Here is a 25,673-nt window from a genome sequence, read left to right on the forward strand (position 1 = left end):
CCTTTTTTTCTTAATTATTCCATGAATTTCATGAATCTAAAAAAAAAATGCGTGGAGCTACGCCCTATTTTTGTGTCCAGCTAGGTACAACTAGGCAGCTGGGGGCTGGAATCTGCAGCGGAGGGAGGCCCAAGCTTTCTGGGCCCCACCCGCTGCAAATTGCAGTCCGCAGCCGCCCCGGAAAATGGCGCGTTCATAGAAGCGCCATCTTCTGGCGCTGTACCCAACTCATCCAGGGCCCTGGTGCGGTGGCTCACTGGGTAATAAAGAGGTTAAGGCCAGCTTGGCATTATCAGCTGGCCCTAAGCCCGAAATTCATGGGGTCACGCCAATATTAGACATGACCACCATGAATTTCTAGTTAAGTATTTAAAAAAAACACAACACCCAGAAAAAAGTCCTTTAATTGAAATAAACACACAATTCTTTATTGTTCTAAATTAAACCATACTTACCATCACGCCCATTCCAGCTGAAGCCAACGATCTCCTGCAATAAAAGAAAAATAATAAAGCAACATCATCCTTACCTTTCCATGGCTCCCACGACAGCTTCAGCTCTGCTACATCGAGATGACAGGCTGGACCGCAGCGGAACGCTGCCATCCAGCCTGTCATCCCGCAGACACTGAGAAGCGCAGGCTTGCTTGCGCTACTCAGTGTCTGGCTTTGACGGCATCCAGATGAGCCGAGGTCATGTCCAATGAACTCGGCGCACCTCATGCACGTCACTGACAGCGTGGGAAAATTCTCACGCTGAAGCGCTGAGTGCAGGAGAATTTTCCCACGCTGTCAGTGACGTACATGAGGTGAGCCGAGTTCATTGTCGGCTCATCTGGATGCCGTCACAGTCAGACACTGAGGAGCGCAAGCATGCCTGCGCTTCTCAGTGTCCGCGGGATGACAGACTGGATGGCAGCGTTCTGCTGCGGTCCAGCCTGTCATCTCGATGTAGCAGAGCTGGAGCTGTCCTGGGAACCATGGAAAGGTAAGGATGAGGTTGCTTTATTATTTTTCTTTTATTGCAGGAGATCGTTGGCTTCAGCTGGAATGGGCGTGATGGTAAGTATGGTTTAATTTAGAACAATAAAGAATTGTGTCTTTATTTCAATTAAAGGACTTTATTCTGGGTGTTTGTGTTTTTTTTTTAACTTTGACTATGGGGTTAGTAATGGGGGTGTCTTATAGACGCCTCTCCATTACTAACCTGGGCTTGATGTCAGCTGGCATTATAAGCTGACATCAACCCCAACCCTATTACCCCCTGCCACCGCACCAGGGCAGCGTGGAAGAGCGAGGCTAAGTGCCAGAATTGGTGCATCCTATGGATGCGCCATTTCTGGGGCGGCTGACGGCTGGTGTTTCTAGCCTGGGAGGGGGCCAATATTCATGGCTCCCTTCCTGGGCTATTAATATCAGCCCCCAGCTGTCTGCCTAGCCTTTGCTAGCTATTAAATTAAGGGGGACCCCACGTCATTTTTTTTGGGGGGGTCCTCCATTTTAATAGCTAGTAAAGGCTAGGTATTCAGCTGGGGGCTGATATTAGTAGCCTGGGAAGCTCCGTGGGCATTACCCCCTTCCCAGGCTTCAAAAATCTGCCCCAGCCGTCTGCTTAACCTCCGCTAGAGACTAAAATTACGGGGAATCCCACGTCAATTTTTTTTAATAATAAATCCTTTATTTTAATACTAAATGACAAGTACAGTAACCAACACTATCACTGTACTTATTATATATGTGACTGACATGTTTCTATCTATCTAATCTATGTGTGAAGCTCTATTCTGTCTGTTATAAATTGTCGGGTACAGATGCTGAATTGCCGGCCGGCTTTCTTAAAGAGACGGTGCATGAAAACACTATTATTTTTTTTGATAAATCCTTTACATTAAATGACAATTACAGTAACCAACACTGTCACTGTACTTCATATATATGTGACTGACATGTTTCTATCTAGCTAATCTATGTGTGATTCTCTATTCCTTCTATTCTAAATTGTCGGGTACAGATGCTGAATTGCCGGCCGGCTTTTTTAAAGAGACGGTGCATGAAAACACTATTATTTTTTTTAATAAATCCTTTGCAGTAAATGACAAGTACAGTAAGCAACACTGTCACTGTACTTCATATATATGTGACTGACATGTTTCTATCTATCTAATCTATGTGTGAAGCTCTATTCTGTCTGTTATAAATTGTCGGGTACCGCTGCTGAATTGCCGGCCGGCTTTTTTAAAGAGACGGTGCATGAAAACACTATTATATTTTTTAATAAATCCTTTACACTAAATGACAAGTACAGTAAGCAACACTGTCACTGTACTTCATATATATGTGACTGACATGTTTCTATCTATCTAATCTATGTGTGATGCTCTTTTCCTTCATGTCTAAATTGTCGGGTACCGGTGTATGCCGCTGCTGAATTGCCGGCCGGCTTTTTTAAAGAAAGCGTCTTCTGAGCAGTTTGTCAGCTTTTGGACACCTTTGAAGGTGTTTTCTATGTGTTCCTATGTGTTTTTGTTTGCCTGCCATTGGTTTTAACGGTGTTCGACGGTGTTCTAAGGTGTTCGACGAACAGTTCGACGAACAGTTCCTCGAACATCCCGGTGTTCGACGAACCGAACCCGAACACTACGGGGGTGGCTCAACACTACTTGAGACCATTACTTGTTAATATGGCAATTGGTGTTGGTCAATTATAGTTTCACAGGTGACACCTTTGAACTTCTTCTGGCACAGTAGAATTAAATGGAAAAACCGATTCTTTTTGCTTATTGCTAGCATTATTTCTATAACATTTTTACTTTTTAAAAACTTTCATTTTACCCTAAACTTTGAAACAGCCTTTATCCTTCGAAACTATGCCTTTTAGCTTCGTTGTTGGATTACGGCTGATAATAGCTTAGCTTACTATTTCTAGTTTTACTAAAAATCTTTTTGTTTACTCTGTGTGAATCTAATTTACACATTACCACTGATTCTGTTTACTCTCCATAGTAACTATCTTGTTATCCACAAAGTCATTTTCTTTCATAAAATTTTAACTCAATGATGGGCATGTTTAGAATTGTAGTTTTATAACATCTGGAGAAACACTAGTTGTGGATTACTGCAAGCAGTACTTCCATTACTAATTGGTGACCACTATGGGAGCTCCCAATAAGTGTTTGAAGTGAAACGCCTTCGACGTTGTCAGTACCAAACTGATTGTACTTTGAGAAGTTGCACTTTAGGTGACAGGCACAATTTATGAACTAGCTTTGTTGTATCACTTTATCTCTCTGTTAATCAAAAACATTGAACCACCATCATTTTTTTGCATTTCACATGGTTGTCCTACACAACATATAATTTCTTACCTTGCCAACAAGCCCCGACTGTCAGCTGCATGGCAATGTGTGAGGGATGGATTGGCCAATCATTTGTTACCAAGTATGGCTCATACATTCCTCCATCCATGTACAGTGTCACCACTGGAAAGTCTATGTTGATTACATAGTAGTGCCATTCTTTGTCACAGATCTGGAAAATACATGGAATTAGCAATTGGTTAAATTATACTATTCACTACAAAATATTGAGTATTAAAAATTAAAAGCATTATACGGACATGCATGCTTTACAAGGATAGTACAAGGACCTATAATCCTAAAGGCAAGTGACAAGTAGACAGTAATGGATGGAAGATAAACAGTCCATACATAAACAATATTTTAGAACTTTTCTATTAGTTTCGGGACTTTTTATTTCTCAATTTTCCACTTCTTTTTAACTAAAGTTGAGCAAAAGATTTGCAGGTGTCTCTTCTGAATACAGTTCTCTGAATGCTAAGCTCTATGTAACCCCACACACAACATTTTCTGTGTACACTGTGCATAGGCAGAAAGATGACAATCAGTGGATGAGGCGGGATTACACAGAGATAGGGTTACTAGTCTGCTTGTGAAAATCTCCTGCTGATAAAGCAGTGGTTTCAACAAAACTATTGCAAGAAGTCCAGTAAGTGACACATCGCTAGAATCAGGGTCATACATCATGATGCTCTCAGATTAGGTGTCAAAAACCTGGAGACAGACTTCCTTCAACAGAGCACTTGTTACCTACCTCATCCCAACACCTGCCCCACATACCCAACAGTCTGCTAAATTATGCTGCACATTTTCCACACATTCCCACAAGGCTCTTGACTAGTGTTGAGCATTCCGATACTGAAATATCGGGTATCGGCCGATATTCGCGGTATCGGAATTCCGATACTTAATTCCGATACTTTTACAATATCGAATACCGGAATCGGAAGTTCCCATAATGCCTGCGCTCTGCAGTGTCTCTGAAGGATGACAAGCTGGATGGCAGCGCTCAGCTGAGATCCAGCCTGTCATCAGAATGCCATCCCAGCGTGGGAGAATTCTCCTGATCGTTTAAAAGCCGGCGGGCGGTAAAAAGCCTCCGGCTTTTAAACAATCGCACAGCCCCATACTGCTTCCCCGCAGCCTCCCACCCCGATCCTCCGCTCCCCTCGCCACCTCCCATCCCGATCGTAAGTTAGGACCGGGCGGGGAGCGCAGCACCAAGGAGCGGGGAGCGAAGGACCTGGGCGGGGAAGCCGGCAGTGAAAAGACTTCACCGCCGGCTTTCCCGTTCTGTGCTGCGCTTTCCCGCCGGTTATTTCAAATGAACAGCTGAGGTATCAGGTGATGCCGATCAGCTGTTCATTTGAAGTAGCCGCGGTGCCCTCAGAGGGTTCATGTTAGTTCATGCTTGACTGCATTGCATGAACTCACATGAACTTTCCCACGGCCGCACAGGTCAGCCTCACCTCCCAGACGATCAGACCCATCATGATTGGTGTGTGTGGGGTGTCTGTGCGTGTGTCTGCGAGTGTGTGCGAGTGTGTGCGGGGTGTCTGTGCGATGTCTGCGGGTGTGTGCGGTGTCTGTGCGATGTGAGCGGGTGTGTGCGTGCAGGCAGACATAGGCCGATGTGACACTACTACTCCCATCGGCCTATGTCTGTCCCCCGTCCACTCGTGCCAGCAGGATCAGCTCAATGGGAGCAGTAGTTCCCATCAGCCTGATCCTGCTATTTAAATTGCCCTACTGTGTCCCCAATAAATTTTAAATACATGTCATTGGTGGCCAGTGGTTACCTACAATAAATTAGTTTATACATTACCTGTCCCCGCTGATCGCCACCTAAAATAAAGTAAAAAATAAAAAACTACACCTATACTCACCTAGACACCTAATTCCCTGAAGTCATCGATCTCCTGTAATAAAATATAAAATAATAAACCACAACCTTATCCTTACCCCTCCGTAGTAGTCCACGAGTGTCCCACGATGATCTCCAGTTTAGAGCAGCCACATAGAATGTGACCACTCTGAACCACTGCCGCCGCTAGAATGATGGGGCCGTAAAGCAGCCCCGTCATTGCATAAGCGGGTTCGCCGGAGTTCAGGCAGCGCTGCTCCGGTTAGCTCCTTTACGGCCCTGCTGTATCGTGAGAAATTCCCACGGTACAGCAGTGCCGTAAAGGAGGTCTCCGGAGCTGCGCTGCCTGAATGCACTCCGGTGACCTCAGTCAGTGGCTCCCGCTGCCGGGAGCGGACGTGTTCCCGGCAGCGTGAGCTTACAGCAGCCATGCACAGCTGTCACCATCTCCAGATGTGACAGCTGTGCATGGGAGATCAGCGCAGGAACGTGGACAGGTAACTATTTTTTTAAGTAAACTAAGAATTAAATAAAATTGTGTGTTTTATTTCAAATAAATTATTTTTTTCTGGGTGTAGTGTGTTTTTTCTTTTTAACACTTTGTAGGTTAGTAATGGGGGTGTCTTATAGACGCCCATCATTACTAACCGGGGCTTCATGGCAGCTGGCGCTGACATGAACCCCAACCATATTACCCCCTGCCACCGCACCAGGGCAGTGTGGAAGAGCGAGGCTAAGTGCCAGAATTGGCGCATCCTATGGATGCGCCATTTCTGGGGCGGCTGACGGCTGGTGTTTCTAGCCTGGTAGGGGGCCAATATTCATGGCACCCTTCCTGGGCTATTAATATCAGCCCCCAGCTGTCTGCCTAGCCTTTGCTAGCTATTAAATAGGGGGTACCCCACGTCATTTTTTTTGGGGGTCCCCCATTTTAATAGCTAGTAAAAGCTAGGTATTCAGCTGGGGGCTGATATTAGTAGTCTGGGAAGCTCCGTGGGTATTACCCACTTCCCAGGCTTCAAACATCTGCCCCAGCCGTCTGCTTAACCTCTGCTACAGACTAAAATTACGGGGAATCCCTCGCCAATTTTTTTTTAAATAAATCCTTTATTTTAACACTAAATGACATTTGAGGAGTTAATAAAGATGCAGTCCCTAAATTATTATTTATTTTTTAATTAATTTCTCCCAAAAATTTTGACGTGGGTTTGCCATATTTTTGTATGCCAGCCAGGTACAGCATCCAGCTTCTATGAACGCGCCATTTTCCGGGGTGGCTGCGGACTGCAATTTGCACCGGGGAGGGGCAGAAAGCTTGGGCCTCCCTGTGCTGCAGATTCCATCCCCCAGCTGCCTAGTTGTACCTGGCTGGACACACAAATAGGGAGAAGCCCCACGTATTTTTTTTTTAATTATTTCATGAAATTCATGAAATAATAAAGAAAAAAAGGGCGAAGCCCCACGTCAATTTTTTTAAAATTATTTCAGGAAATTGATGAAATAATTTAAAAAAAATTGACGTGGGGCTTCGCACTATATTTGTGTCCAGCCAGGTACAGCAGGCAGGAACGGGCTGCCCCCAACCACCAGCTGCCTATTTGTACCTGGTTGTGTCTTCTGGCGCTGTACCCAACTCATCCAGGGCCCTGGTGCGGTGGCTCACTGGGTAATAAAGGGGTTAACGCCAGCTTGGCATTATCAGCTGGCCCTAAGCCTGAAATTCATGGGGTCACACCAATATTAGACATGACCACCATGAATTTCTAGTAAAGTATTTAAAAAAAACACAACACCCAGAAAAAAGTCCTTTAATTGAAATAAAGACACAATTCTTTATTGTTCTAAATTAAACCATACTTACCATCACGCCCATTCCAGATGAAGCCAACGATCTCCTGCAATAAAAGAAAAATAATAAAGCAACCTCATCCTTACCTTTCCATGGTTCCCAGGACAGCTTCAGCTCTGCTAAATCGAGATGTATTCTCACGCTGAAGCGCTGAGTGCAGGAGAATTTTCCCACGCTGTCAGTGACGTGCATGAGGTGAGCCGAGTTCATTGGACATGAGCTCACCTCATGCACGTCACTGACACCGTGGGAGAATTCTCATGCTGAAGCGCTGAGTGCAGGAGAATTCTCCCACGCTGTCAGTGACGTGCATGAGGTGTGCTGAGTTCATTGGACATGAACTCGGCTCATCTGGATGCCGTCACAGAGAGACACTGAGGAGCGCAAGCATGCCTGCGCTTCTCAGTGTCTGCAGGATGACAGGCTGGATGGCAGCATTCTGCTGCGGTCCAGCCTGTCATCTCGATGTAGCAGAGCTGGAGCCATCCTGGGAACCATGGAAAGGTAAGGATGATGTTGCTTTATTATTTTTCTTTTATTGCAGGAGATCGTTGGCTTCAGCTGGAATGGGCGTGACGGTAAGTATGGTTTAATTTAGAACAATAAAGAATTGTGTCTTTATTTCAATTAAAGGACTTTATTCTGGGTGTTGTGTTTTTTTTTTTAACTTTGACTATGGGGTTAGTAATGGGGGTGTCTTATAGACGCCTCTCCATTACTAACCTGGGCTTGATGTCAGCTGGCATTATAAGCTGACATCAACCCCAACCCTTTTACCCCACTGCCACCGCACCAGGGCAGTGGGAAGAGCGAGGCTAAGTGCCAGAATTGGCGCATCCTGTGGATGCGCCATTTCTGGGGCGGCTGACGGCTGGTGTTTCTAGCCTGGGAGGGGGCCAATATTCATGGCACCCTTCCTGGGCTATTAATATCAGCCCCCAGCTGTCTGCCTAGTCTTTGCTAGCTATTAAATTAGGGGGGACCCCACGTCATTTTTTTGAGGGGGTCCCCCATTTTAATAGCTAGTAAAGGCTAGGTATTCAGCTGGGGGCTGATATTAGTAGTCTGGGAAGCTCCGTGGGTATTACCCCCTTCCCAGGCTTCAAACATCTGCCCCAGCCGTCTGCTTAACCTCCGCTAGAGACTAAAATTAAGGGGAACCCCACGCCAATTTTTTTTTAAATAAATCCTTTAGTTTAACACTAAATGACAAGTACAGTAATCAACACTGTCACTGTACTTCATATATATGTGACTGACTTGTTTCTATATATCTAATCTATGTATGATTCTCTATTCCTTCTATTCTAAATTGTCGGGTACAGATGCCGAATTGCCGGCCGGCTTTTTTAAAGAGACGGTGCATGAAAACACTATTATATTTTTAAATAAATCCTTTACACTAAATGACAAGTACAGTAAGCAACACTGTCACTGTACTTCATATATATGTGACTGACATGTTTCTATGTATCTAATCTATGTGTGAAGCTCTATTCTGTCTGTTATAAATTGTCGGGTACCGCTGCTGAATTGCCGGCCGGCTTTTTTAAAGAGACGGTGCATGAAAACACAATTATTTTTTTAAATAAATCCTTTACACTAAATGACAAGTACAGTAATCAACACTGTCACTGTACTTCTTATATATGTGACTGACATGTTTTTATGTATCTAATCTATGTGTGATGTTCTATTCTTTCTGTTGTAAATTGTCCGGTACCGGTGTATGCCGCTGATGAATTGTCGGCTTTTCGCGTAATACATTCTACATTATTCTTAGTTGTTTTACTTCATGTAGAATTAACCTACAAGAAAAGAAAGGGTTTATTTTCATTCCGATATTGGTGTCCCATTGACTTGCATTGGTTTCCGGTATCGGAATCGGCGATATCCGATACTTTTTGGGTATCGGTCCGATCCAATCCGATACGATATTTCCTGATATCGGAAGGTATCGCTCAACACTACTCTTGACATCTTTTCTCATATCATCAGATTGGGCTCAAACTCTTATAAATGCTTGATCCATGGCATTTAGGGTCCCAACTTCCTCACAGGGCCATCTCTGGTAAATTATGCATTAGGGTTTTTGACAAATAGTCTGCATTTCTTTTATAAGCGTGTTGTTAGCCAACCCCCATATACATTAGATAAGCCATAAATGTCTGAGTGATGGAACCTGACCACAGGTGAAGTCCTGACGGAAAAGTATATTTACGTGTATGGTCATTCTCAATTAGAGTTTATGGAATATAAGCATGGAAACAGCCAAATGAGTATGCACAGCTTTCCTACTATGAGGATCTTAGAGGCACGAAGTTTCCAGAGAAGTATTAATCTGTTTCCATAATTCCCATACACTTTAATGGAGGAATTCTCCTCTCTGTTCATTGATCAAGACGTCCAGTCATCTGCCTACTTTGGTCAGAGATATTTATGGCATATGTTATGGATAAAATTGGATAAATACACAAAGCTGATAAATGTTCACGTTTGATTGAGACATTCCAAAGTTTGACCCAGCCTAGTCAAACCTGACATAACCTTTAGTACCAATTGCCACTTGCCACATCAGTTGACCAAATAGTAAGAATTTTTTATTGGCCAAACATATAAAGATGCATTTTTTACATCAAAATTTTAAAGTAAAGAAAGTAATAAATCTTATCAATAATTGTTTGCAAAGTATTAACTCATTTAGTGGCTAACTATTCCTGTTGCAATTGAATGTTCTCATTAAGCTCAAAAAGTTAAACACCTTTGCCATATAAAAGATGTGGCCTTTATTGACAAGGTTTCTCTGTTCAATATCAATTAGTCATTACATTTTACAATGTAGTAATATGCTATCCACCATTAATGGAATCCTAAGAGTGTGCTTCACATTAAATACAGTTAAAAAAAAGGTTAGAACAGAATTTATTGAATTGATTTGAATTGACATTAAATTTACTATCTTTGTTTATTTTCTTCTTTTTTTTCCAAATTAATTTAAATAAATTTTGCCACTTGCACATCTCGCCTGCTAGCTAGAAAGATACCAAATATGAAACATGGCTTCGTATTCTACTTGCAAGCAATGTTCAACCTTGAAGAAAAATTTCCTTCTCTGTGTTATTATAATAGATGTATTGAGAGTAAGAAATAGTAAAAGGTAATAATATATATGTAAATATAGTTAGACATATCATCAGCTCGGAGATGGGCATTAAAAGGATAGAATGTCTCTGCAGTTATTGAGTCCATTAATAATAGGTGCTTAGTAAAGGGGTAAAATTCATTATCAATTAATAATAACTAAATAGACAAATTGACTGGGACTAATCACAGGAGGAGAAAAACATGGTAAGAGTAAGGCACCATTATTAAAAATAAAGTATTAATTTATCCTTACTTATCTTACTGAAAGGAACTGTCTGGTTCAAAGAACCCATTTTCATATGTACTAATATGGTGGAATCACATATGGCATAATATTTACACCATGGATTTGGTCGCAGTAATCCACAAAATCGGCATCTTTTAAAATCTGGATTTGCAGCGAAATTGCTGTAGATTTTACACTTTGCAATCTGAAAAAACTATTAATGATTTATTTCAGATTTACTGTGGATTGAAATCCCAATGAATTATGTATCTAATGAATCTAATTTAATTCCCCCCACAATCCAATTTTCAACAGTGTTTGGTCAGTGTGTCAGATTTTACCATCAGTGTTTCTTCAGTGATATGGAAAAATAAATAAATAAATGACAAAGCTTCTCCTATTTATTACAATATTAATCATGGGCAGCACATGGACTACAAGAAGATGCTATTTGCGTGCTGTCCATGATTTTTACGGACCAATTGGCTTGTATTGGTAATTTTGATCCATGACATGGATCCAAAATGGACAAGTCTCCACTCAATGATATTTTTTTTGCGGACCCACAATTTAAGAAAAAAACATGGTCTTGTGAACAGCTCCATAGACTATAATGGTTACGTGTTCTACTAATGATTGTTAGGAGACCATTCTAACAAAATGTTTTTTTTCAGTCATATTTAAAATGCTTCAAAATATCAGTTTTCCAAAATGTACAGAGTAACAAATAAATAAAGTATGCTTTAAAGGGTTCATTCAACTAATCTTCATTTTAACAAATATGTTGGGGACATGATTTTGTTGCACTTTTTACTATATGTTTTTTATAGGTTCTCTCCCTTTGTGAAGAGCCACCCACTTTTCAATGCAGTCCTCTTCCCAGACCAAAGCACAGCACTGTTAGGCTAGGGTCACATTTGTACTTATTCAGACTTATGATGTATGTGTTGGACATACACCGTAAAAATATGCCATACGTCAACCCATGTCTGCCTAAATTTATACGTATACACTTAACATATGTTACATGTCTATCTACATCTAGACACGCTTTTTCACTAAAAAAGTAGTGTCCATAATTTTTCCATTTAGTTTTTAGCCAATTAGATATACTGTACCTAGCCAACTTGATTTAATTCAACTCATTCGGAAGTTGCAGAGAGTACATCTAGAGAAGTAAATATTTTTTTCCTACCAAATTACATAAAAACTCCTACATTTTATATGTATTGAAACCAACTGCTATACATTTCAATATGTCTCCAATTGAGAATAATGGAGTAAAAAATGGCTTATGGCTTGTATACAGTTTTTTGGGGAACAAAAAAATACATGATCAACTATGTTTTTCTATACCCCTCCAAAAAAACAAAAAAAACAAACAAACAACCGAATACAATTTAAACTTGGCAAAACAGTCAAAATATTTTTTTTTTTACTACGCATTACCCATTTTTGTCTATAGACATGTTTACACATATGTCTGAATAGTTTTTATAATTGATGTGTGTACTGTATAAATGTGAGCGTAACTTTACTCTCAAAATAACGGTTGATAGAGGGACCTGTGAAGGGCAGCTTCCTTCAGTTTCAAATCACTGCAAATGTGAAGCTGTTTTTTTAATTGGAGGAATTTCCTCCATCCATGCCACTTTGAGAACAGGAACAATGTGCAGCATGTGAGGAAGAATGTGCAAATAAGGAACACAACCTGTAATACGTATGTACCTCAAAGTCATGTGCCAACTATTTGCTAAAATAAATATTAAGTGGACAACCCCTTTAAGTCTATATGTTATATTTAGTACCATAATAGACTTTTTGGCTATCAAAGCCAAAAGTACAAACAAGTGTATGCATTTATAACAATGCAATGAATAATCTAATGTCAATTCCACACCATGTACTATATTCTTAAAGGATGTTTTTTTTTTTTTTTGAGGCATTATATCTAGTGTTGAGCGAGCACTAAAATGCTCGGGTGCTCGAAGCTCGGGTCGAGCTCACTGTGATACTCGAGTGCTCGACCCGAGCAACGAGCCCAATGTTAGTCTATGGGAGACCCGAGCATTTTTGCGGCGGTACCCCCGGCAGTCTGTAGAAAGCCTAAAAAGTGCCCAAAACGATAGTGACAGTGCTCATATGACATGGGGACAGCATGGGCATCGCCCCAGGAAGGATTTCTGACCCCCAGGTCAATGCTGTCAACAACGTGGTCAGAGGTATGAAGCCGCTTTTACGGGCTCACAATAAAACGTTCAAAAACGAAACAGAAACTGTTTTCCTGTGAAATATGTTAAGGAACTTCCTTTCCAGGGTAAAGACTTGTGCATAAGGTAAAATAAATAACCAAAAACAAAAATACTCCTCCACACCTTGGGCTATGTTTACAAGTAGCATTTTTTTTGCGTTTTTGCACTTTTGTATTGCTTTCAACCGTGACAAATGCATTCACCGGGAAATGTCATTTTAACATTTTACAATCTTATCTGGCCATGTGCTGTGTAACACATGCCTACAGTGCTGAAAAGACATGGGAACAGCATGGGGAAGACCCCTGGAAGCATCTCTGACACCCAGGTCACTGCCTAAAAGTGTGCCCATCAGAAGTGATCCTTTCCGCATCAGAAGATGCAGACTTGCAATTATCCCCGTGCAAGTCCTTGTCCCAGGGCAGTGTTTAATTGTACCTCCCCCATTCCTTGCATTGCAACGCAAGTATGCAGCCTCCCACCCACCCACCCCCAGGCTGCAATACCATACTGCTAGCTTGCACTTGAAATGGGGCCTTTTAGTTTGGAGGAGGCCGAAGCTGGCCACTACCTCATGGCTGCTTCGGCAGCGAAGTATCCATACTCAGTCCCCAGCCGCCCGGCAGCTGGGTGTCCACACACGGTCCCAAGCCGCCTGGGGGCAGCCGGGTGTTCATAGACGGTACCCAGCCGCCCCTATTTCTCCTTGGAAGTTCCCCCACACTTTTCTTAGCCTGGCCTGCTTTAGGGCAGCATTGGACGAGCCCACCAGAGAACCAGACTCCTCCGGTGGGCCCTGGCTTCTCCATCAGGGGAGTTGAGAGTGCCAAGGTGAGGAGCATGATGATGATGATAGAATTTAGGGTCTGATTTGTTTTCTTGGAATGCAAGCGTAAGTATGCAACCTGCCACCCGCCCACCCCCAGGCTGCAATACCATACTGCAAGCTTACAATTGAAATAGGGCCTTTTAGTTTGGAGGAGGCCGAAGCTGGCCACTACCTCATGGCTGCTTCGACAGCGAGGTATCCATACTCTGTCCCCAGCCACCCGGCGGCCGGGTGTCCACGCTCGGTCCCCAGCCGCCAGGGGGCGGCCAGGTGTCCATACTCGGTCCCCAGCCGCCCCGTGGCCGGGTGTCCACACACGGTCCCCAGCCACCCCTATTTCTCCTTGGAAGTTCCCCCACACTTTTCTTAGCCTGGCCTGCTTTAGAGCAGCATGGGACGAGCCCACCAGAGAACCAGACTCCTCCAGTGGGCCCTGGCTTCTCCATCAGGGGAGTTGAGGGTACCAAGGTGAGGAGCATGATGATGATGATAGAAGTTAGCATCTGCTTTGTTTTCTTGGAATGCAAGCGCATGTATTTAGCAGCGGCTAGGCCTGAGGTGGTCAGCATTTTGCCGCATATCCTACCTTTTCCGAGTATTGCTGGATGTTTTCCTGCTACTATCCCAGTTCTAGGACTCCCGTTAAAACAAAGATTCAGGTGATGAATGATGGATGAGGTGGTGGCAAAGGAGAAAGAGCAGGAAGAACAGGGACCATTCACATCTATATCAGGCCAGTCAACCACACATGTCTTGTAGGATATGTTTCTGCACCAAAAAGAGCGGTTCGGCTACACAGTTATAGGGCATGCAGTGAGTGCAATGCCTACCAAAAATTTTGAGGTACTCCAATGGCCCTTGGTAGTAACAAGGAGGTCAGAGGGCTTTAACTAAACCATTTTTTCCATTTATAGCAACTGAGACTCCTGTGCACTGTTGGCCTAAGTAGTGAATGGAAGGCTTTCCAAAAATTATGAGGAACTGCAATGCCCCTTGAAACAGACGTGCATTACAGCATACTAAAAACCTTCTACCCATTATTGGGAAGTGGGTCTCCCTTAGTGTTCGCCTATGCATTGAAAAGCAAAAGCTGACTAAAATTAGGAGGAAATGCAATGCCCGTTGGAAGAATGGTGGAGGTCGCAGTAGCTTAACAAGATTGTTTTAATGCCCCTTGGAAGAATGGTGGCGGTCGCAGTGGAATAAAAAGACAATATCAATGCCCCTTGAAAAAGTGGTGGAGGTCGCAGTAGCTTAACAAGACGGTTTTAATGCCCCTTGGAAGAGACGTGGAGGTCGCAGTGGAATAAAAAGATAATATCAATGCCCCTGGGAAAATTGGTGGAGGTCGCAGTAGATTAACAAAACGGTTTTAATGACCCCTTGGAAGAATGGTGGAGGTCGCAGTGGAAAAAAAAGACAATATCAATGCCCCTTGAAAAAGTGGTGGAGGTCGCAGTAGCTTAACAAGACGGTTTTAATGCCCCTTGGAAGAGACGTGGAAGTCGCAGGAGCTTAACAAGACGGTGTTATTGCCCCTTGGTAGAGACGTGGAGGTCGCAGTGGAATAAAAAGATAAAATCAATGCCCCTGGGAAAAGTGGTGGAGGTTGCAGTAGCTTAACAAGACGGTTTTAATGCCCCTTGGAAGAATGGTGGAGGTCGCAGTGGAATAAAAAGACAATATCAATGCCCCTTGGAATAGTGGTGGAGGTCGCAGTAGCTTAACTAGATGGTTTTAATGCCCCTTGGTAGAGACATTGAGGTCTCAGTGGCTTAACAAGATGGTTTTAATGCCCCTTGGAAGAGGCGTGGAGGTCGCAGTAGCTTAACTAGATGATTTTATTGCCCCTTGGTACAGACATGGAGGTCTCAGTAGCTTAACAAGACGGTTTTAATGCCCCTTGGAAGAGATGTGGAGGTCGCAGTGGAATAAGAAGACAATATCAATGCACCTGGGAAAAGTGGTGGAGGTCGCAGTAGCTTAACAAGACGTTTTTCATGCCCCTTGGAAGAATGGTGGAGCTCGCAGTGGAATAAAAAGACAATATCAATGCCCCTTCAAAAAGTGGTGGAGGTCGCAGTAGCTTAACAAGATGGTTTTAATGCCCCTTGGAATAGTGGCGAAGGTCGCAGTAGCTTAACAAGACGGTTTTAATGCCCCTTGGAAGAGACGTGGAGGTCGCAGTAGCTTAACAAGAAGGTTTTCTTTCTCCTGGGAAGAGACGTGGAGGTCGCAGTGTAATACAAAGACAATATCAATGCCCCTTGGAAAAGTGGTGGAGGTTGTAGTAGCTTAACAAGATGGTTTTAATGCCCCTTGGAAGAACGTGGAGGTCGCAGTAACTTAACAAGACGGTTTTAATGCCCATTGGAAGAGACGTGGAGGTCGCAGTAGCTTAACAAGATAGATTTAATGCCCCTTGGAAGAGACATGTAGGTCGCAGTAGCTTAACAAGACGGTTTTAATGCCCCTTGGAAAAGTGGTGGAGGTCGCAGTAGCTTAACAAGACAGTTTTAATGCCCCTTAGAAGAGACGTGGAGGTCGCAATAGCTTAACAAGACGGTTTTAATGCCCCTTGGATGAGACGTGGAGGTCGCAGTAGCTTAACAAGACGGTTTTAATGGCCCTTGGAAAAGACGTGGAGGACGCAGTGGAATAAAAAGACAATATCAATGCATCTGGGAAAAGTGGTGGAGGTCGCAGTAGCTTAACAAGACCGTTTTCATGCCCCTTACAAGAGCCATGCAGTACAGCATATTAAAAACATTATTCCCATTATTGGGGAGTAGATCTCCCATAGTCTTTTCCTATGCCTTCCAAGCAAAAGCTGCCAAAAATTAGGACGGAGGAATTGCAATGCTGGCAACACGGACCACGGTCACCCTGGTGGTATAGTGTTGGTGGAGGCTGAGGATAAGGAGAAGAGTAAAATACAGCCGAAATGAGGAAGTGTATACCCATGTGTGGGTGTGAAGCGGTGCATGGGAATACACCTCCCGAAATAACACAGTGGATTTGACTTTATGTTACTCTGCTGTCATTTGGTGGTGATGAGAAGTCTGGCCCAATCCAGTCCTTGTTCATTTTGATAAGGGTCAGCTTGTCAGCATTGTCAGTTGACAGGCGAGTGCGCTTAGCAGTCATAATTCCCCCTGCGGCACTAAAAACACGCTCCGATAACACGCTAGTGGCAGGGCAGGCCAGGACCTCCAAGGCGAACAGAGTGAGTTCATTCCCAGTGTCCAGCTTGGATACCCAATAAATAAAAGGCATAGAGGAATCACGGAGGATGCTGGTATGGTCGGCAAGGTACTCCCTCATGATATTTTGAAATTTCCACTCCTTTTGAGAGTACCCCACGTCTCAGGGTCTGTAAGCTGGGCGGGTCTCAGAAAACTGTCCAAGAATGTTGACAGTGTTCCCCTGGCTCTGCTGGATTGGAGTTGCGTCTCTCTCGCCTGTACGCCTTGGTTGGTCAACGAACTGTGACCTCTGCCACTAGCGTGTTCAGATGGGAATTTTTTTAACAGTTCTGCAGCAAGGGCCTTCTGGTGCTGCCCCATTTTTGTAGACCTCTCCACCTCAGGAATAAGAGAGTGAAAGTTCTCCTTTTAACGGGGGTCTAAAAATGTCACCAAGCAGTAATGACTGTCACCCAACATTTTGACAACGCGAGGGTCACGGTTAAGGCAGCGTAACATAAGTCTGCCATGCGTGCCAGACTGATAACAGGCAAGACTTTCGTGTCCTCACCAAGATAATGACTGACCATGCTCTCCTCCTCCTCCTCCCCCCTATCCTCAGGCCACCCATGCTGAACCGACGGTATGACAGTTGTACAGGTACTACCGTCTACAGCGCATGATACCAGCTCCTGTTCTTCCTCCTCCTCTCCCTCATTGTCCCCCAATGCATGTTGGGATGAGATGAGGCTGGGCTGTGTGTAATCGCCAATTACGGCTTCTAGATCCATCTCATCATACTCAATGCCTCCTCTTTAATTCTCTGCAGAGAGCACTGCAAAAGACAGACAAGTGGGATGCTGATGCTAATGATGGCGTCATCGCCACTCACCATGTTGGTGGACTCCTCAAAGTTTGTCAGGGTGGTACATATGTCAGACATCCAGGTCCACTTCTGAGGTCTTATGTGTGGAGTCTGACCTGAATATCGACGGTCTTGTTGCAGCTGGTACTCCACAACTGCTCTCTTCTGCGCACAAATCCTTTGCAACATGTGGAGGGTAGAGTTCCAACGTGTGGGAACATCACACACCAGTCGGTGTGCCGGAAGTTACAAACGCTGCTGCAACACAGCAAGGGCGGCGGAAGCTGTAGCCGACTTGCGAAAATGAGCTGACAGGCGGCGTACTTTGACGAGCAGATCTGGCAACTCGTGGTACGATTTAAGAAACCTCTGAACCATGAGGTTAAGCACATGAGCCAGGCATGGTACGTGTGTGATCTCGCCTCGCCTCAGAGCCGCCACTAGGTTATGGCCACTGTCACACACGACCATGAATGGATGTACATTCAGCAGTCTCAGCCACAGATCTGCCTGCTCTTTCACAGCTGTCTACAACTCACAAGCAGTGTGAAGTTTATCACCTAAGCTTAAGAGTTTCAGCACAGCCTGTTGCCGCTTGGCTGAGGCAGTACTGCAGTGCTTCCAGCTTGTAACTGATGTGGTGATATCTGAGATGGAGGCTGAACATGAGGAGGAGGAGGATGATGCGCAGGAGCTGTACACTGTGGGGGCAACTCTGACTGACATAGGGCCCGCAATCCTCTGGGTGGGAAGGATGTGTTCCATCCCAAGGTCTGACTGGGTCCCGGCTTCCACTATGTTTACCCAGTGTGCAGTCAGGGACATGTACAGTCCCTGAGCACAAGCATTTGTCCACGTGTCCATTGTCAGGTGGACTCTTCCAGTATCAACTGCGTTGTTGAGGGCACGGCAGATGTTTTGGGACACGTGCTTGTGTAGTGCGGGGATGGCACACCGGGCAAAATAGTGTCGGCTGGGGACCGAGTACTGAGGGATGGCCACCGCCATAATGTTGCAGAAGGATTCTTTCTCCACCAGCCTAAAAGGCAGCATTTCCAGCGCAAGCAGTCGTGAAATGTGCGAATTTAGGACTGTGGCCTGTGGGGCATTGGCTGTGAATTTGCGCTTTCATTCAAAGCTCTGGGATATGGACAATTGAACGCTGCGGTGGGACGTTCATGCTGTTTCTTGAGAAACTGCCATAACAAGTGAAGACTGAGAGGAGGGGGCATCTTTGCATGCAGTATGGACAGGGGATTGCCTTGCACGCACAACAAGGGGTTCTATTATATGCACAAAAGTGGAAGAAGCAGTGGTGACACCCGCTGACAATGGTCATGGACCCTGGGGTTCACCCCACAAAGTCGGGTGCTTTGCTGCAATGTGCCTGATCATGCTGGTGGTGGTCAGGCTGGTTGTTCTGTCACCCCTGCTGATGCTGGCATGGCAGGTGGTACAAATGGCCTATTTGGGGTTATCAGCAGAGCCTTTAAAAATATTCCAGACTCTGGAATACCTACCAGTTGTACTGGCAACGCCCCTCTTGTTTGTGTTACGGGTTAACTCTTGCTCACCTTCTGTGTGCGGCCGCCACACTGCTTCTTCCTGCCTGTTAGGGTACTCTGCCTCCCTCCCCCTGTGTGTTGCTAGCCTCGCTCTGCTTGTCCTCCTGCCACGTTGGGTCAGTTACTAGATCATCCACCACCTCCTACTTTACCACTTGCACACCAAGATCCTCCTCCTCACTTCGTGGCAATTGTGTCTCGTCATTGTCCACCTCTTGTGACAAATTGCCAGTGTTGACTTCCCGTGGCCGTGGCTGTTCAAATATTTGGCCATCTCTACATGGGATTTCTTCTTCCACCACTTCAAGCGGAGCAGGTGAGGGGCTCAAATATGGAAATGGACCAGTGAACAGCTCTTCAGAGTGTCCAACTGTGGGATCAGTTGCTGTCTGAAGACACTCGGCATGGTGGGAGGAAGGAACATCAGGGTGAGACTCATGGCTACTAAAACTTGACCATGTGGAAGACAGACCGGAAGTAGTGGTTCCCAGGTAACTGGAAGTATTATCTGCTGTCCAATTAATAACCTGTTCACACTGATCAGTTCTCAATACTGGTGTTGTAGTGTGCTTTCCTAGTAATTTGGTCAAGAATTGGGAGCGAGAAGATGTGGCTGTTGGTTGTGGCACATTTTCACCTTGGCCACAGCCCCGTCCTCTACACGCACCATCACCAGATCTTCCAGTTCCACATCCCTTGCCACACGCCTTGCCCATTGTAAATTAAGTAAAATAGCTTACACTCGCACTATCAATAGAAAAAGGGTAATACAAAGGAGATTAGAACCGTGGAAGAGTAAAACCACAGTTCTATTTGTCTGGCCTACATCAGAATCTTTTAAACAGATATATTTGTGACTGAACAGACAGGGAGAAACTATAAGTGGTTTTTTTATGTAAAACAGGCCAAAAGCTGGATAAAACAGAGATTTGAACCGTGGAACTGCAAAACCACAGTTCTAATTTACTGGCGTATACCAGTCTTTTCTAAATAGATATATTTGGGGCTGAACAGTCAGCGACACACTCAAATTGTTTTTTTTTTATGTAAAAAAGACCCAAAAGTGGATAATACGGAGATTTGACCCATGGAATTGCAAAACCACAGTTATAGTTATGTGGCGTACACCAGAATCTTTCAAACAGATATATTGGTGGCTGACCAGTCAGGGAGACACTATTACTGTTTTTTTTTACGGCAAAAAATGCCAAAAGCAGGATAATACAGAGATTGGACCCGTGGAACTGCAAAACCACAGTTATAGTTATGTGGCATACACCAGAATCTTTCAAACAGATATATTTGTGTCTGAACAGTCAGGGAGACACTATTACAGGGTTTTTTGTATGGCAAAAAATACCAAAAGCAGGATAATACAGAGATTTGACCTGTGGAACTGCAAAACCACAGTTCTATTTCTCTGGCCTACACCAGACTCTTTTAAACAGATATATTCGTGTCTGACCAGTCAGGGAGACAATATTACAGGTTTTTTTTACAGCAAAAAATGCCAAAAGCAGGATAATACAGAGATTTGACCCGTGGAACTGCAAAACCACAGTTCTATTACTCTGGCCTACACCAGACTCTTTTAAACAGATATATTGGTGTCTGACCAGTCAGGGAGACAATATTACTGTTTTTTGTTACGTACAACAGTCCAAAAGCAGGATAATACAGAGATTTGAACCATGGAACTGCAAAATCACAGTTCTAATTTACTGGCGTATACCAGTCTTTTTAAAATAGATATATTTGGGGCTGAACAGTCAGCCATACACTCAAACTGTATTTTTTATGTAAAAAAGACCCAAAAGTGGATAATACAGAGATTTGACTACTGGAACTGCAAAACCACACTTATAGTTATGTGGCGTAGACCAGAATCTTTCAAACAGATATATTTGTGTCTGAACAGTCAGGGAGACACTATTACAGTTTTTTTTACGGCAAAAAATGCCAAAAGCAAGATAATCCAGAGATTTGACTCGTGGAATTGCAAAACCACAGTTCTATTTCTCTGGCCTACACCAGACTCTTTTAAACAGATATATTGGTGTCTGAACAGTCACAGACACACTCAATTTTTTTTGGGGTGGGAAAAAAATACCAAAAGGTTAATAAGACGCTTATTTGTACAGTCTGACTGAGGAAAAAAAAAATACAGGATTTAGATGAAAAAAAAAAGGATTTTCCCAGGCCCCTAAGACCGGGGATAAGTCTAGCAATTTGACCAACAGGAGCACACAGGACTGTAATGCAGCATTTGCTGTTATAACCACTGCATCTCCTATACAGCCTGCCTGCCTGCCGGATATCTGGGATGGATATCAGGCCTGAGAAGGACTGTTTGTTTGATTTGACAGGCTTTAGAGAGCCTACACTACCTGTTTCGCACTATATATCTCTCCCTAACTCAGCAGCACCCTCTCTACACTGTCTGATCCAGAGCGACTGAGTACAAGATGGCGGTGCCAGGTTTTAAATACTCGAGGTGACGCTGCGGCATTACAGTGACTGGCTGGCAATCCCTGCATGTTCATTGGCTCTGTAAAGAGCACCAAATATGCAGGGCGGAGACCCGAGCTCCCGCCCGAGTAACCCGGAAATGCTCGGTGCTCGCCGAACATCCCGAGTAGTGAGATGCTCGGGCGAGTAACGAGCATCGTCGAGCATGCTCGCTCAACACTAATTATATCCTGTTATTCTTGCCAGTTGAGCAGTGTTTATTTCACCTTCTGGCAGTGTGAGTTGTTTATATGCTTAGTAAATATATATGTTTTTGTTGCTCATTTATACTGTTATTGCCTTTTGCAGTTCATTTCAACTATTTTCATCATCTCTCATTGTACTTATTGATCCTTTTTACTTATTGAGGGGAACAAATCTCTATAACATTTGCTGCTGTATTTCCTTTATGTTACTTTGTTTTTTTTATTATGTCTTCTTGCTTGTGTGCTGTGCTTTCCCATTGAGTATAACAAAGATTTTATGAACAAGCTAGATCGTGAACATGAAATTCTGCTGGTTTTACTATTGTATAAAACACTGGACAAATGTTTTGCATGGTGATATTTTAATGAAGATATTAGTTATTCATTGTGCTAGACTGTATCTTGTATTAGATCAGCTATATGTATACTTTCCTACATCTGCCTTTCTTTTATAATATTGAGTCTTTCTCTCATGTTTCTCTAATATACTCCAAATCAACTAAGGCTTGCAATGTAAAATCTACTTTGAAATGTAGTATGAGTCCATTTTAAACGATGTCTCCCAACTCGCACCAACATCAGTATTTAGTACTTTCCAGAATATTCTAGCGTACATAACCCTTTAAAAGTAATGCAGTATTTGGCTATACAGAATTTACTCTAGGTTTTTTTGCAGTTTACTTTGACAACTTTTATGATACTGAAGTGTAAACTGTTTTTATTTCTATTACAACATATCAGTATTGCTTTTTTCCAAACATAAAATACATAGTGAAGCAAACTTAGATCTTAGATATTAAAAAAAAATCAGATTTCGGAATTTGCTTTTGTTCTGACTTCTTCCTATAAAAAATAAATATATTTTATGTAAGACACTGTACACATCAATTAAAAACCCAAAATAAAATACAGTGTTTTCACATGTACAAAAAAAGAAGAAAGCATCCGTGTAGCATGGAATCAATAAAAAATTTAATTTTATTCCATTTTCTTAAAAACCAGGGAAGGATACCCATACATTAAAAGAAAGTCATTTTGTTCTGATGCATTTCTGGTTGAAGCTCTTAGTCGAAGAGGCATACTCTACGACTAAGGGCTTCGGTCAGAAACGCGTCAGAGCAAAATGACTACTTTCTTTTAATGTATGGATATCCTTACCTGGTTTTTAAGAAAATGGAATAAAATTAAAATTTTATTGATTCCACACTACACGGACTCTTTCGTCATTTTATGTATATTTACTGGAGGTCAACGGATCAGGACCCGGGCCTTCTGAAGTGGGAGCTGCCTTGCATTTGGTATACATGGTGAGGCTTTTTCTACCCTTTTTTTTCCCAGTGTTTTTACATGATTGTACTAAGCTGGCTCCGCTGAATTTTCTACTTTTGTACTCATGTAAAAGAGTAGATCATAAGTAAATCTTACAAGAGATGTACAATGATAACGTGTAAAGGCAATTTCTGTTTAAATAGTATTTTTAATTTCAATAATTTGTGTACTTATAAAGAATCTTTTGGCCATTTTTTTAAATAGTGTAAATATATATTCTTTTAAATATAATACCTTCCCTTTGTACTACCATATTGGAGATACACCCTTCTTGCACTGAATCGTGTTTTTGCAGTAGAATCCTTGGTGTAAATCAAAAGCCGGATCTCAAACTTTTGTTGAGAATTTGAAGTTTGAACCGCCGCTGGTCCTTATGCTGATCAATCTTTTTCAGTGGGTCTAATCCACGTGTCTATCTGTTGTGATTTCGGTGACAAATTTGTCCTTTTCAATAAAGGATATGTTACCTTCTAGTAGATTTCTAATCTAAAGCAATAGGAGGAGGTTTGTAGACAGTGTCACTCATTTTTTATACAGAATTTGGTACGCTTTAAATACTACGTCAAGGATCCACAAAATTCTATATTTTTATTTTTTGCAAAATGCAAAATTTAAAACCACTAGTCAACCTGGAGCACAAAATGCAGACGGAAGCCAAACAGTTTCAATGCTTAGAAGTAAAGATTGAAGAATTAATTTGCATGAGTCTGGTACATTGGTCAGATTGGTAATCTGTGATCGCTGGATGGCAGACCTTAAAATCTATTTACTTCCTTGAATTCCTGGCTTTTCTTCTGATTAGCCGGGTAAGCACAATGTCGTGTGTGAATCACGCCGCAATGTTGACGTCACGCCGGCCCGGCTAATCAGAACACGAGTTGGGAATGCAAAGATGTCCTGAGTGGTCACAGATTACTGTCCCAGCTCTACTTAGTAGCAATCATAACAATGTAATGGAAACAAGAAAAGCAGTATAACCATGTCTCTAGTAAAAAATCAGAATCCAGAAAATAAAATGACTCCTGTGCAAGTCACATTTTGTTTAGTTAACTGTACCAATCCACTTGTAGTAATGTGGAAAAGAAATCTGTGAACGCAGAATCCTAGATTATCTTTCCCAAGAAGACCTTTTCTTAGCAACGTAGTAAATGTGACATTTTGTCCTTGGCCAGGTTACATTTTTTCCACAATACTAATGTTTTGTTCCCATCAAATGGATGTAATCGCTTTCCATTTCAAACAGATATATCTATTATCACAAGCATCATGGCCAAACAGAAACGAGAGATAAATGCAGCAATAAGGAATGACCTTTAATCCATACCTGAAACGGGATGTAAAAAAAAAAGTGATTTCTGAGGGTGAAATGGTCTCTGGTGGAAATTGAAAGTAAATAGATTGGCAAAATTGAAAACTTAGTTGAAATACAAAATAATGTGAATCAACCTAGTGGCTTAGAAGATGTGTTGCTATGCTCTGACTCTGATCATATCTCTTTTATTCCGAACATAGAGGAAGCTAATTCATCATGTGTCACTCTTGAAGCATAAAAATAATCTATAGAGCAGGCAGTCAGCTGAAATGAATATAGTTCCAATAACATTTGCTATACGACCAAAACTTTAAACGGGTTTAATTCAGTATTGTCCTACTCCGTCCATTATCTGTCAGCTGTAAACATTAATAATATTGAGTTTGCAAATAAGTTTAATCAACACTAGTTTTTATTTGGAAGGAAATGACTGGTTAACTCTTTAAGGACCAGGCCATTTTTATTTGGGGTTTTTTTGCATTTGTTTTTTAATCCTTGCTTTCTAAAAGACATAACTTTTTTGCCATGACATAGCCATATGAAGGCTTGCTTTTTTTTGTAGAACAAGCTGTAGTTTTGAAACCTATATCGTAAATTATTTTTCATGCAATGAACTTAAAAATTGAAAGAAACATATTTATGGGTGAAATAGATAGAAAAATTCTTCCATTGTTTCAGTTACAGCTGCGTGAGAAAAAAATTACATATAACTAGTGTTGAGCGAGCACTAAAATGCTCGGGTGCTCGAAGCTCGGGCCGAGCTCACCGGGATACTCGAGTGCTCGACCCGAGCAACGAGCCCAATGTTAGTCTATGGGAGACCTGAACAGTGCTCAAAAAACATGGGGACAGCATGGGCATCACCCCAGGAAGCATTTCAGACTGCCAGGTCACTGCTGTCAACAACGTGGTCAGAGGTATTAAGCCACTTTTACGGGCTCACAATACAACGTTCAAAAACGAAACAGAAACTGTTTTCCTGTGAAATATGTTAAGGAACTTCCTTTCCAGGGTAAAGACTTGTGTATAAGGTAAAATAAATAACCAAAACAAAAATAGTCCTCCACACCTTGGGATATGTTCACAAGTAGCATTTTTTATGCGTTTTTGCACTTTTGTATTGCTTTCAACCGTGACAAATGCATTCACCGGGAAATGTCATTTTAACATTTTACAATCTTATC

At 42.7% G+C, this 25,673-nt stretch overlaps 1 protein-coding gene across 1 annotated transcript in view; it reads right to left on the bottom strand.

Moving 5' to 3' along the window:
• The window catches only part of CLSTN2 (calsyntenin 2), a 1,504,973-nt gene that overhangs the window by 238,851 nt on the left and 1,240,449 nt on the right, over positions 1-25,673 (bottom strand). Inside the window, exon 9 of the mRNA XM_073674635.1 lies at positions 3,365-3,527. Coding sequence (XP_073530736.1) covers positions 3,365-3,527 — 163 coding nt within the window. The remainder of the gene's footprint in view (positions 1-3,364; positions 3,528-25,673) is intronic.

The sequence above is a fragment of the Phyllobates terribilis genome, unplaced genomic scaffold (assembly GCF_046119375.1).
Source record: "Phyllobates terribilis strain yellow unplaced genomic scaffold, ASM4611937v1 Scaffold_3__8_contigs__length_932513732, whole genome shotgun sequence".
Taxonomy (NCBI): Eukaryota; Metazoa; Chordata; class Amphibia; order Anura; family Dendrobatidae; genus Phyllobates; species Phyllobates terribilis.